At 46.5% G+C, this 14,178-nt stretch overlaps 1 protein-coding gene across 5 annotated transcripts in view; it reads left to right on the top strand.

Annotated features, from left to right (window-relative positions):
• The window catches only part of VPS13D (vacuolar protein sorting 13 homolog D), a 266,859-nt gene extending 260,294 nt beyond the window's left edge, over window positions 1-6,565 (top strand). For 4 of the 5 annotated variants that reach the window (XM_018060322.1, XM_018060321.1, XM_018060319.1 and 1 more), the window contains 2 exons: window positions 1,786-2,026; window positions 3,487-6,565. In XM_018060322.1, the coding sequence (XP_017915811.1) occupies window positions 1,786-2,026; window positions 3,487-3,618 (373 nt within the window). In that variant the 3' untranslated portion in view covers window positions 3,619-6,565. The remainder of the gene's footprint in view (window positions 1-1,785; window positions 2,027-3,486) is intronic. The other variant, XM_018060320.1, reaches the window with a different exon arrangement.

Raw genomic sequence — 14,178 nt, 5'->3', positions numbered from 1 at the left:
CTTCCACTGGACCAGCTATCTGAGATTTCACTCGGCCTCTTTAAGTAGTGCTGTTGCCCCCTGGACACCATCCGAGCCTGGGATGTGGGAAATTCTCTGCTGAGTGGCCTGAACACCAAAAGCTGCTGGGTATTTCTCCTTTCGGCATTGAGACTTTACAAGTCTACATTCTTGGCATTGCCAACCAGTCAGAATAGAACAATAAACCCCAATTTTTTTGTCATGTGAGGCTACAATGAAAATGGCAGCTGGAACCAGGCTGAATTTTACTGAGTGCTAAGGGGGTGGCCGACTCAGTGGTGGGTGCTCAGGGAGACATGGGCGGGGGGGTGGACTTTAAGGGTACATCAGCTTAGCCACAGAGCTGAATACTTATCCAGGACACACAATGAGAACAAACCAGTGCTTAGCAGTGCTCTTGAAGGTAAGCAAGGAAGCATTCAAAAGTGGGCATGGGCTTGAGTGTTTCTGGGGAAGCTTCAGAGAGAAGTTGGAGCTCGTGAATCCTCAGGCTTGAGGAGGAGGTAGAAGGGCTGAGGGATTAGGTGTGTTCAGAGTTGGGGGCTCTCTGAGCCCAGAGGTAAGTGGGGGCCTGAAGCCACCTTGGAATGGAGAGAGAACCAGCCTGTCCAGCTATGGGCAGGCCTGCTCTTTCCCATCAGAGTTTGGCGACCGCTGACCCCAGAACAAAGCCATCCTGGGACCCAGTCCCCGAGCTGTTCCAGGGGAGCTGTGGGTCCGAGCAACTGCAATGTGGCGATTCCTCTCAGGACATCGGGTCCCAGGGGGCCAGGGCCTGACAGCCAGCCTGTCATCAGCTCTTAGTATTCCTGCCGTCTTTCTCTGTTCCCCGAAGTGGCCGCTCCATTGTGGAAGGCTGTCACAAGAGGCGGAGGAGGCAGCCAGGCCTGGGAGGGCTGTCACAGCCGTTTCCAAGGGTCACTGCTCTTCATTGTAGCCCAGCTGAGAGCTTTGACGCACATAAATTCCCACTTTAAATCTGCGGCTCCAGGGAAGATAGAGATTTCTTTTATTTTTTTCCTGAGTGGCCTCGAAGCCTCCAGAATTGATGACTGAGAATTATGAAAATCACGATTATAGCTTTCCCTGAGAAAGCACACTTCCTAACAGCTCATGAAGTTCTGAGAACGTGGTGGTGGTCTCACCAGTCAGCCCCTGTCCCTCAAGATGTTAGGCTGAGACCAGGCGACCTCCTATTAAAAATGACATAAAAGAAGCAGACGCAGACGTGCAGATAGAGGGGCATGGCATCCCCTCACGCGTCCAGCTTGCTGACCCATTTAATCCCGCTCCCCACTTACACTTCCGTCACCCCGCGCCTCCCCCACCCTGCCTTCACAGCGAAGCTTCTCAGCTGCTAGTTCATCAACAGGCCTTTCAAAGCATTGTTTCCTTCCTCTCTTTTGCCCAGCAAAGCACTGTTACGGTTTCTTCTAAGCCTTGTCCTATGAAAAGGCCATAGAACTGTTTTCTCTCAGTGATACGGTTGGTCCTATTTATCGAGCTCCCTGTGTAAGGGCGCTGTGCTATGCATGCTGGCCTCCCAGCAGCCCTGAGAGGCCAGTGCCACTTTTATTCCTAACTGATGGACAAGGAGATGGGGGCTCAGAGTGGGTGAGCCACTCGCCCGCAGGGCAGTGAGCAAGGGAGCTTGGCTGTAAGGTCTGTCCCCAGAGACCAGGGCCCACATGGAGCCTCAGCCCTGCCTCGAGGAGCAGCCCTGAAGTCCTGCGTGCCCTCCTCACTTCCCCTCTCCCTCCGCAGCTTCATCGCAGTGGAGAACATCGACAGCTACTGCGTGCTCATCTCCTCCAAGGCCGTCTACTTCCTGAGAAGCGGGGACTATGTCGACCGAGAGGCCATTTTCCTGGAAGTCAAATATGATGATCTCTACCACTGCCTCGTCTCCAAAGACCACGGGAAAGTATACGTGCAGGTCACCAAGAAGGCTGTGAACACGAGCAGTGGCGTGTCCATCCCAGGCCCTTCTCACCAGAAGCCCATGGTGAGTGCACACCTGACCCGTCTCCCAGGTCCGCCATTGCCCTGCTGATGCTTCTCAGTGGAAAGGCGTTTGCAGCACATGAGGCTTAGGCCTGGCTGCTGTGAATCCCCAAGGATCCTGCTTAGTCCTGCAGACAGAAAGTGCTCAGTGTGGTGGATGGGGTGGTGCTGCCCTCCCAGCTTCACTGCTGCTGACCCTAGGCAGGTTGCTCAACACTTGAGCCCTGGTTTCCCCTCAGAGGCAGGTAGGATTCCTGCCTCTGAGCAGCTGTGAGGACCAGCTGATATGATGCCTGTGGCTGTTTTATTCCTAAAATGGGCCTCTTCAGTGCATCGGATCTAAGATGTTAGAGCACACGCTGGCTTCTTCCTAACTTCCCCTCTAGAATAATTGGAAGCAGGACTTTATTAAATAATGCCATTCCTATTAATAACCAACATTCAGTAAGGGCTTACTATGTGCCAGGCTGGATTCTGAATACTTAAAGATTATTTAATGTTGTACTGTTATTTCCCCCACTTGACTGGTAAGGAGGCTTGGTGAGGACAGGTGGCTTGCTCAGGGTTATCTGGCCAACCCCTGAAGGACCAGGGGTTCAAAGCCACGTGCCTGCAAGGCACCAGAGCTGGTGGCCTGGACCAGGTCACTGCTTCTGCCTGGAGCTCGGCAGAAGCCCATGTGAGGGGACCCCGTTTCCAGCCATGTTCTCACTTGGAATCTTTTCGGGAACCCCAGGTGTTAGCTCTGCTCATCTTTCACCTGGAATGCTAGGATTTTCAAGCCTGCATTCAGGAATGACATACCATTCAAAATGGCCCTGCTTATCTCAGTCTTTCTGTGATCAGAAACCGCAACCAGCCTGATTGTGCCTCTCTCTCTTGACCTTCTCCCTGCCCAGGAATGCGCTTGGGTTTGGTTTGGCTTGTGTGGGCTCCCCTGGGGTCATTGGCTTAGGTTAGGGCCAGTAGATTGACTGAGTTAACACCCAAAAGCCTGAGTATTTCCACAAGTTCCTTTTGGAGGTGGGGAGCCTTGCCCAGCTGCCCTTTCACCCTTTGAAGGCAAGCAAGCGTGCTTCATAAGAAAGGCCTCAAGGCGTTTGTGTGCTTTGAACATCAGCAGACTTTAGATTTGAGTCCCAAGTCTTTGTTCTCACTTGCTCTCACCTCAGCCGATCCTCGCACCTCGGAGCACAGTGGTTTCTCAGTTACAGGGAGTCCTGAAGGTCGGGGGATTGTGGGTCGGCTGCACAGTCACCCCGGGGTCCACTCCAGACCTCAAGTTGGCATAAACTAGGAGTAGGGCCCTGGAGATCTGTTTCTTAGAAGTACACCCATGCTGTTGAGATCCACAGTCAGGCTGGGAGCTGCTGCCTGGGTGGATTTCAGCGGCTTGCGTCCTGTGCGTCTGTTTGGTTCCCCGCTGTGGGGGCGAGTTACTCATTCTGTCCTCTTCCGCAGGTCCATGTGAAATCAGAGGTCCTCGCTATCAAGTTATCACAAGAAATAAACTATGCAAAGAGCCTTTACTATGAACAGCAGCTGATGTTAAGACTCAGCGAAAACCAAGAGCAGTTGGAGCTGGACTCCTGAGAAACCCCAGCTGCCAGAGGGACATTCCCAAAGACAGACCCCACACCAATCAGGAGGAGAGAGGCCCATGGGCTTGGCTTCAATTTGAGGAAACCAGAATAAGGTTTGGGGGACGATATCAAGAGGGGAAGTAAATACTGATGAGGGGGGGTGCAGATGGAACTATATTCATTTGTGGGGCAAGGAATTGCTTTAGATTATGGGGAGGTAATTTGTAAAAGACATCAGTTGAATAACGTTTGAAAAAAAAAAAGCATACTAAGATCAATCTAATTTTTAGATTGCCCTGTATTTTGTTAACATGTATATATTGATATATATACAGCTGTGTGTTTGTAAATATATAGAAGCGTTTCTGAACAGGGACTATGATGTGTGTAAAGGATTGTTAACTGTAAATTAATATAAAATTATATTGGATCTTCTATTGCACTAATTCCACATGTCTAATTCAGGGTACTATCCGTGAAGAGGGATTCTTGCAGGTTGCAGAATGTTATGTCTTAGTCTGGGAAACGAGGGTATTCACAGTTGGGTGGGCTGAGGTGAGGTGACGGGTACGTCAAGAGTGACACCTTTGATACCTGCACGCGTCCAGGCAGCAGCAGCAAACCAAAGTGTCCAGACCTAGAGCTGGCCCTCAGCAAGGCCTAGGGGAGTGACTCAGATGCATCTTTTATTGATTTCTCCCCCAGTTTAAAGATGGTTCTTAGAGTGTCACAGATTATTTTTGATCTGCCTAAATCTCTGGCTCTCTCCTGACTGGTCTTGCCAAAGTTTGAGGTGTGTTCTGTAGGCACACGTGCACACACAGCAGCATTGCAAGTTTTTCTTGGGTTATTATCATAGAGGCCAGTCTGAAACATTGGTAGACTCTGGTAACTTAGAAGGGGAAAAAGCCCCACAGAACTGGGTGACAAATCAAAAGTCCAGAAATTTAGCAAAACCCAGTAAGAATGTCTTCCCTCCTGAGCAGCAGTCAGAGGGGAAGGACCTCGGACTCTCTTCTTCCTAATCAAGCCACAGGCAGACCCTCAGCTCTGCAGTCCTGGGGACCTGGTGACAATTATGCTGAGATGAGAAGGGAGAAGGAGCAAGTCAGAAAGGGGAATGAAATCTTGAGTATTAAAAAGCTGTTTTTGTAAGTTTGAGGCCAAGATTTGGCCAAAATAACTCTTGCCCTTGGTTTTAAATTCCAAACAGTGGCAAGGCCTTGAAGTGAGTGCCCTCTTCTTCCTGGGTCTTGTTTGCAGGGTATTCTCTTTTCTGTATGGAATAACCAAGTTGGGGAAGGGTAGGCCTCACTCTGGAATGAATGACTAGACTTGTGATTTTTTTAATTTTTAATTTAATAAATCTACTCAGTCTCTACAACCATGTCTAGCATAGCTGAGATCTAAAAGGACCCAGGGGATCAGTGGATGTGTGAAAGGTTTTGGGGTTTATAACTCATGACCCAGATCCTTCCAAGACACAAATGAAGCTAATCTGTCTTTCTTCCCCCGCCTTGGTGTGTGTGTGTATGTGTGTGTGTGTTCAAAGAAACAGGAAGGGAGCTTTCATCCAGTACTTAGTGCTTTGGCAAAGCAGTGTCTTCAAGGCTCGTCTTGAGCACCAGGATTTATATATGGTCTTCACTGAACTCTGTCTTCGTGGACAGCAGGGTTGAAACCTGGCTCTTAAAGGAGGTGCGTTTTTGGTTGTTCGGTTGGTTGGTTTTGCCAGGCGGCCATTGTGGCACCAGGTGCTGCCTCCTGCAGGTTTCTCGTCCTCTTCAACAGCCTCCTGCCCTGCACCCCACAAGTGTAGCTTGTGGTTTTTGTCACCAGTCACCCACTGCCTAAGATCATGATCTCCTAAGGGTGAGACTCTCAGAGGATTGATTGTTTGCATCAGTGAGCCTTCTGTCACTTTCTGGACTGAAGTCACTTGGAAGTTCTGTTAGATTGAGGAGCTTGGTGTTAGGATTATAAAGGAAATTTGCCTTGGGCCCCAGTGGTACCCAGCATCCTCTGCCCATGGGAAGTTGGTTGAGGGCTGTGCTGTGGAACGGTGCTTCCCAGAGACTCCAAGAGGGTGCTCAGATGCCCTCCTCCCAGCCGCTTTCTAATCTCATCAACCCTTGAAACAGTGGCTCAGCTCCTAATTGCACAACCTCCTCTGACATTGTGCCTTAGAAGAGGCAGATGTTAAAATGGGATCCAAAGACCAAACGGGATGAGGTTGGGGTTGGTGGGTGCCAATTTAGCTTCTCAAACTCCCTCTGCCCCCTCAGCCCTCATGCCAGGCATGGGGTAAGGTTTCAGGGGCTCTGGAGAGTTTCCTGGTTTGCCCGGAAAACATCCAAAGCTTTAGAGTAAGCAGGCCCTGGCTATGGCTGCTAAAGGCCCCATTTCCTTTAAAATCAGTGTTTAGCCAGTGATGGCAGAGACTTTGTTACAGTAATTTTCTACTGATTTTCTTGCTGCCTCAAGTACCCAATTCCACTCCCAGGAAGAAAAATAAATGGAATCAGGAGAAACCAGACCAGCAGAAAGCAAAGTCCCCTTGATGCCCTAACCCAGCACATCCAGCTACATCGCTGCCCAATCAGAGCTGTTTTTGTTCACCCACCAGAAAGGCTGATCAGTCAGTGCTTCCTGCACCCGGGCCCGCTCACCGCCAACCCAGAAATGGAAACTCGGCCTCCCATCAGTCTGAGCGCCTCGCCCGTGCGGTGGTGAGGATGCAGCTCAGAGTTTGGACGACTCCTGGGCCACTTTGTTTATAAGCCTCATCTGTGCCTCAAAATAGCATAGCAGCTGCTTATAAAATCCCAAAAATAAAGTTCTGGGTCACCGCTGTGTGAGCACCCTCATAGCCACCAATCTGTTGCGACTCTAGAATCTGTTCAGTTCAAGTCGTTCTTTCTCTTCCTGTGGAATAAAATGCTCTGTTGACTTCCAAACATGCTGTTTCCTTCTAGTTTCTTGCTGACTCGTAGATTATAGAACCGTTGCCGATGACAAACGCCAGACGTCTGATGGTGTTCACAAGCACACGCAGCCTCGCCCTCACTCCAGGGAGGCGCGTTCCCAAGCCAGCCCTGCACCTTGGGCCTTTGCCTAACTTCCTGTCTGCCGGGCCCAGGCTTCATGCTGACCGCACTCTCCCCACCTCTGTGAGGTAACCGGTCCAGGCCCTGGCAGGATGAAAAGTGTCATGTCCTAGAAGGAGACTGCAGGAAGAGCAGGTTTGGTCATGTTCACAGTGCCTACTTGGGCTTCCCTGATAGATCAGTTGGTAAAGAATCCACCTGCAATGCAGGAGACCCCGGTTTAATTCCTGAGTTGGGAAGATCCCCTGGAGAAGGGAAAGGCTACCCACTCCAGTGTTCTAGCCTGGAGAATTCGATGACCTGCGTAGTCCATGGGGTCACAAAAAGTCAGACACGACTGAGCAACTTTCACTTCACAGTGCCTACTTGGTATTATTGGACAGGTCAGGCAGGGAGCTGAGCAGGCACTGGAGTGTGGAGTTCCAGAGATGAGTGCAGGCCAAAAGCACAAGCCTGGGAGTCGTCGTGCAAGTGACAAGTGGAGCCTGGATGGAATCCTCAAAGGAGTGGGTGGAGGGTGGGAGGGGCAAAGAAAAGAGATCCTGATCTGAGTCCCGGGATCCCCGAAGTTTAAGAGTTTAGGCAGATGGAGAGGAGCAGCACCTTCCAGATGTGCAGCTGGGAGGGTGTGGGTCCTAGAAGCAATTGTAGACACCAAAAGAAGAAGCAGCTTCCCAGGTGGCTCAATGTAAAGAAACCGCCTGCCAATGCAGGAGACGTGGGTTCAATTCCTGGCCTGGGAAGTTCCCCTGGAGAAGAAAGTGGCAACCTGCTCCAGTATTCTTGCCTGGAGAATCCCATGGGCAGAGGAGCCTGGTGAGCTACAGTCCAGGGGGTCACAAAGAGTCAGACACGACTGAGCGACTGAAACAACAGCAAAAGGAAGAAGAAGGGACCCTGCTGCAGAATATTCCTCTTGAAACTGTAAAACATCAGATTTTAAATGTTTGCAAACAAATACAAAACAAAAACATAATCTCATATCCATGTTATAGCATATGAGGATAACCTCATGGATGTGTGTTTTCATGTGATTAGATACAGACATGGAACACAGACAGATACAGTCATATATCATTCCCAACATTTGTTTTCATGAAGTTGAAATCGTATACTTTTCTGCACCTTATCAGTGTTACCTTCAGGTTGGTATATTGCTGTTCTCTTAAATGCAGCATAATTGTTGGTGTAACTGTTGTGTGCAAACTCAGATTCCCATATTGGAGGGCAATCACTGCATTCTCAGGCTACCCAGCCAAGTAAGAACAGCCTCTGAGAGACACCCTCCTACTTAGGTGCTTATGCAGTAGTTTTATTTTTGGGCAGTAGATTCCCAGCAGCCAGTGGTCTCCGTGGATACACACAAGATCACTTTCCAAACCTGTTGCTGGGGATGTGGAGGGCTGTGGCCCATCTAAGTGCCCTCTCCTGGCACTCCCGCCAGAAATGTTAACCAGTCTGAAAGGGGTCTCAGTCGCATCTCATTCTTTCTTTAGTGAATTACCAGCAGTGAACCTGACCATCTTTTCATTTTTTGTAGGAATTTAAGTTAGGAATGGCTGTGGAATTATAGCAGAAGTCCCTTCACAGCATCCATTATTATGACCATATTGTTTCTTCTTTAATTTTTTTAAAAATGGCATACATTGATAGATTTCCTGGTATTACACCACCCTTAGTCTCTTGGAATAAGCCCCATTTGGTCATAATGTTATTGTTATTCTTTTGATACATTCCATGATTCTTTTTGCTAGTATTTTGAGTCTTTGCATCTTTATAGTAAGAGGAGAGTCTGTAAGTTTTTCTTTTCATAACATCTTCATCAGATGTTAAAATTAAAATTGTGCTGCCTTCCTAAAAGGAGGATTTCCCTGGTGGCTCAGACGGTAAAGCGTCTGTCTACAATGTGGGAGACCTGGGTTCTATCCCTGGGTCGGGAAGATTCCCTGGAGAAGGAAATGGCAATCCACTCCAGTACTCTTGCCTAGAAAATCCCATGGATGGAGTAGCCTGCGTCAGGCTACTCCATCCATGGGGTCTCAAAGAGTCGGACATGACTGAGCGACTTCACTTTCCTTCCTTTCCTTTCCTTAAAGGAGAACTCTCCACCATTTTCTGTGGCTTACAATACTTAAGTTATGATAGAATATACAGTTCTAGTTTTCCAAAAGTTAGATGCAAGTTGGCTGCAAACCCTTGTGCTGTGCTGTACTCAGTCATGCCCAACTCTTTGCGACCCCATGGACTGGAGCCCGCCAGGGTCCTCTGTCCATGGAATTTTCCAGGCAAGAATACTGGAGTGGCTTGCCATTTCCTTCTCCAGGGGATCTCCCCAACCCAGGGATCAAACCCATGTCTCTTGGGGCTCCTGTATTGGCAGGCAGATTCTTTACCACTGTGCCACCTGGAAAGCCCCAGGCCACAAACCCATCAGGCTCCAGAAGCTTTTTCAGTGGTTCCTTTAAGCTTCATTCCCCACCCCACCAACGTGTGTGCGCTCTGCTAACTGGAGTATTCAAGTTTTCTATTGCTTCATACTTCAGTTTTGGTAGCTTATCTAAAAATCATCCAATTCTCTTATGTTTTTTACATTTGTTGCCATACATTTGTATGTATTCACCAAAGATTATTTTAATACCTCTTGTGTCTGCTCATTTCTCCTTTCTCATTCCTAATCTTGCATATTTTTACTTTTTTTTTCACAACTAAGTTTTTGAGGAAGTTGCTGTTCTTTTCAAAGGAGGAATTTGGGACTGGTTTCTCTTTGCTACTTTGTTTTTATTATTCTATTGATTGTACCTTTAATCTTTTGTTCCTGCCACCTGGCTTGTTTTGATTTATCTTTACTGTTCTTTTCTTGCTTTCTAAGATACATTTTTCGGTTCGTTTTGTTTTTTTTCTCACCTATCTTCTTGAATAATGATGACATTTCAGGGTTATAAATTTTTTTCAAAATGCAGCTTTGTTTATCCCATAAATTTTGATATCAAGTGTTCTTAAGTTGCTTTCTGTGTAGTTTTTAATTTACTTTTGATTTCTTCTCTCATCTAAGACCTACCTAGGAATGTGTTTTTAATTTTTAAATATTAAAAAAGTATCCTTCTTAAATTAGCTATTTTAAATTTTACTGGTTTATAATCAGCAAATATAACCTAAAGTTTTCTACATTTAAAAAAATCTGTTGTGGTTTCTTTTTGTCCAGTTACTTGATCAGTTTTTAAAAATGTTCCATGAGCATATGAAAGAAAAATATCCTCTTTGAGGCTTGTAAAGAAAGATCAGTAAGTAGGCAGGTAGGATAGAAGGATGGATGGATGGACAGACTATGGGAAGGACAGATAGGTACATACACACTTACCAGTAGAAGTTTACAGACTATATTAATCAAAACCTGTAAGACTTTACTTATTTTTCTGTAAGAGAGCTCTGACCGGTGTCTTGCGAGTGGCCCAAGAAGCAAGTTCTGTATAGTCCTTCGGAATGGCGGTGAGAACTTAAAGTAAACAAAGGAGAAAGAAGGAAACACGGCATCCTCATTTAAGCTGCCTCCAAGTAATCCTGCTGGAACTTCAGAAGGATTTGATGCTGGAACGATGGTCCTGTGCCTGCCTACCTCATGCTCTCAGACAGGCCAGGCCCTGTGTCCCCACTGGTGCAACAGTCCCCGCTGTGTCCCAGGGGGTAATGAAACTTCACACCTCAGGCTTACTCTGGTCTGACTCCAAAGCACAAAAAAAGTCGTGGGTACATTTTATCTTGGAGGAAGTGTGCAGATCTAGGGCTGCAAGGCCCTTGGAAACCCCGGAAGGGGGTGGTATGGGAGGAGAGGGAAGGGGAGGAGAGTGCTGACTTGACTCCCAGGGCAGTTTCAGGGGGAAAAGCGCTGCCTTTGGAGCATGTTTTCCTGGGACACCTTACCTCAGGGGTACACAGAGACTTCTAGGAAGTTGAGCCAAGCCTGCAGAAAGGCACCTCTCCATTCTGCTTGATGGTTTGTATACAGAGACTGCCCATTGCCAGGTGTGTTCCCAGACAGCACAGGTGACTGTTGCCAAAGTCACTAAGCCTCTGTCCCTCCAGCAACAAGGAGGCGCTGCCAGCCTTCCTGGGGCCAGAGATATGCAGCGAGTGGGGCTAGAGTCCATGGGGTCATTGAAAGTCAGATATGGCTGAAGTGACTGAGCACTTCGTGTAAGATTAGCATTTCCAGAAATACCTGTCTGGCTGCAAAATGGAGAATAAGTAGCATGACAAGAGAGGAAGGAAGGCCACTGCAGCGTCCAGGTAAGAAATGATGGCGGCTTGGACCAGGAGCAGGCAGTGGAGATGGAGAGAGGTGCAGAGACCTGGGACGTGTTTTCAAGGAACAGTAGATGAGACAGAGGGGTTGATTTAATGTAGAGGATAAGAGGGAAAGAGGTATCAAGGGTCATTCCCTGGGTGCCAGCTTTAACCAGGTGGGCAGTGATATGATTATCAAGGTGGGAGAATACTGGAGAAAGAGCTGGGATGTTTATGACTGCTGTCCATTTACTGACAGTTACATATCTGTTGGCTTAGTGGTAAAGAATCCACCTGCCAGTGCAAGAGATACAGGAGATGTGGGTTCAATCCCTAGGTCGGGAAGATTCCCTGGAGGAGGAAATGGCAACCCACACCAGTATTCTAGAAGAATTCCATGGACAGAAGAGCCTGGCGGGCCACAGTCCATGGGGTCGCGAAGAGTTGGACACAACTGAGCACACACACATATCTGTTGAAGGTCAATTGAATAAATGAGTGTCTTAGGTTGTGGGTATATTTAGTTTGTCAGTGGCGTGTTGAACACAGATGGAAAGTAGGCAGTTTAGAACTTGAGAGAGGGTGACTCTCCAGTAAAGCATGTTTGGTGTGATGGGTGTCCATTTGATTCCAGTGAGCATAGAACAGGAGAGAAGAGGTGCTGGACCAGGCCTTCAGGACACCAACATTTAATGAGTGTGTGTGTGTAGGAAGGTGACCCAGTAAGGGAGACTGGGAAAGAGTGACTGGACACATGGGAAAAAAAGTGCAAGAGAATGTTTCCAGAAAGAAAACATGGTCGATTGGTTGGATGATGCTGAAAAGCCCAGTGAGGTGTGTGCTGGACTCGACAAGGTGGAGGACACTGCGGTAAGAAAAGTTTTGTTGGGAGCAGAAGCTAAGATGGGAGGGTAAGGTGTGAATGGTGGGTTGAGTAGAAACAGTGAGTGTCCTTTCTTGGACCGAGCAGCTGTTGAATGGTTGGCCCATGACTGTGACACACTAAGGTGGGAGTGGCTGCCTGGCCATTTAATACCGACAATTAAAAAACAATCAGGTAATTAAGACTAAAGGCCAGTTGGTTTTTTTCTCACCGTGCAGTTGGCAGTTCTAAGCAGGATCTGTGATAAAATTCTCCTCTTAAACATCTTCAGTGGGGCTAAGTTCTGTTGAGTTTTGATGATACTGATGATATGTACAAAAGCTTCAAATTAGCACGTTCATCTTACTTGTCCTTTAATACAGCTTGTATTCCACATGGGAATTAATTGAGAGCTCCCAAGTGTGCAGTGGGCCCCCAACACACACAGACTCAGCTTCACATCTTCACTTAGAGATGAAGTTTACTGTTTTTGAATCATTCAAGCCTACTGGGGCACAGTTCACATCTCCAACCCCTGTGTTTCTCCATATCCCTGCATTTAAATAATATGTTTGAAGTGAATGATAATGGACAGTGATTGTAAAGGTAAAGCGAAAAGCTTGAATGGCTCCAATTCTGTCATTCTGTGTAACCACTTCCAGTTTTTACTGGTGTTTAAAATTTTAAGCAGTGAAACAGTGCAGACTATGAAGTGTAACACTTTCGTTTGGAAAGAGAAAATTTTAGTTCACTAATGAAACAAAATCAAGCATTATTGATCGTGGTTTATTAGTTGTTCAAAGTTTACTTTTGGCAGATGTATTGATTTTATTAAAATTCACTTACTAGTTACTGGACAATTATTTAAATAAACATTTTTATATAGACCTATAACCAAAATAACCAAAGTTAAAATCATTAAGTAAATATATAAATACTATATACATGTAAAAAGATTAAGTGGTTGTGCTCTATTTTGTCCTATGATACTTCTTTAATGTGACTGGCATAATTACTTTAAAAATTCAATAAAATATTTTCACTGTCTGCATTTCTTGACTTCATTCATGATTATTACTGAAGATGATTTTGTCATATCAAGGAGGGGAGAGTTTAAAAGATGATCCCCTGGACTTCCCTGTGGTTACAGGAGATAAGAATCCTCCTGCCAATACAGGGGACATCAGTTTAATCCCTTGTCCAGGAAGATTCCACATGCCTTGAAGCAGCTAAGCCCATGTCCCACAACTACTGAAGCTGCACCCTAGAGTCTGTGAGCTGCACCTACTGAAACCTATGTGCCCGAAGTCTGTGCTCCACAAGAGAAGTCACAGGAATGAGAAGCCCAGGCACCACAACCAGAGAGTGGTCCCCGCTCTCTGAAACTAGAGAAAGCCCATGCACAGCAATGAAGACCCGGCGCAACCAAAGATAAATACATGAATGAATTGAAACTTAAAAAGATCCTCTGGGTTTCAAGTACACCAGGTACACCACCGGCCAAGGTAAGGATCCTTGGGGTTGTCCAGGTCTGCCATCTCTGCAAATAGGATAGGAATTGGGTCTGACAACCAGGTAAACCAGATTGAGCCAAGGCCCTTAACGATGCTAACAAAAGGAGCATCTTATTACTGAGGGAGTGAAACAAGGAGCACATCTTCAGTGCAGCCTGAGTTGTGGGAGGGAAAGGAAAATGAGAGAGACAAGATCTAGAATGAAATAACCCTGCACTTGAACTTGTTTAAAATGAACTGCCTTCCATCCTTTGCCATACCATGGTCCACCCCACACTAAATCCTGTCCACAGGGGCAACTATTTTCAACTCTTCCAATTTCTTCTTGTTCTTACCTCTGTTTTTTTCAAACACCGTATTTCTACCACCTATTCTTGATTTCTTTCCATCAGAGATGTTATCTTCTTTTTTCCTACTGTAGAAGATTAGAATCTGGCTCTTTTCACCCCCCTACCCCCTGCCCCAAATACTTCACTGTGGAGAAGGGGACATCATTACAAATCCTATAGACATTTAAAGGATAACAAAGAGATACTATGAATAACTTTGTGCTTTTAAATCTGACAACTCACATAAAATGGACACATTTCTTGAAAGGCACAAATTATCAAAACTGACAGAAGAAATAGAAAATCTAAATAGCCTTGTATCTGTTAAAGAAACTAACTTTGTCATTAAAAATCTTCCCAGGAAGAAAACTCCAGACCCAGTTAGCTTTACTTGTGAATCCTATCAACCATTTAAGGAGAAACTAATTTCAATCCTATACAAATCCTTTAAGGAAAGAGAGGAAAAAGCACTTTCCA

The sequence above is a fragment of the Capra hircus genome, chromosome 16, assembly GCF_001704415.2.
Source record: "Capra hircus breed San Clemente chromosome 16, ASM170441v1, whole genome shotgun sequence".
NCBI classification, from domain to species: Eukaryota; Metazoa; Chordata; class Mammalia; order Artiodactyla; family Bovidae; genus Capra; species Capra hircus.
Note: the sequence above shows the minus strand (reverse complement) of the source record. Positions and strands in the feature narration are given on the sequence as shown.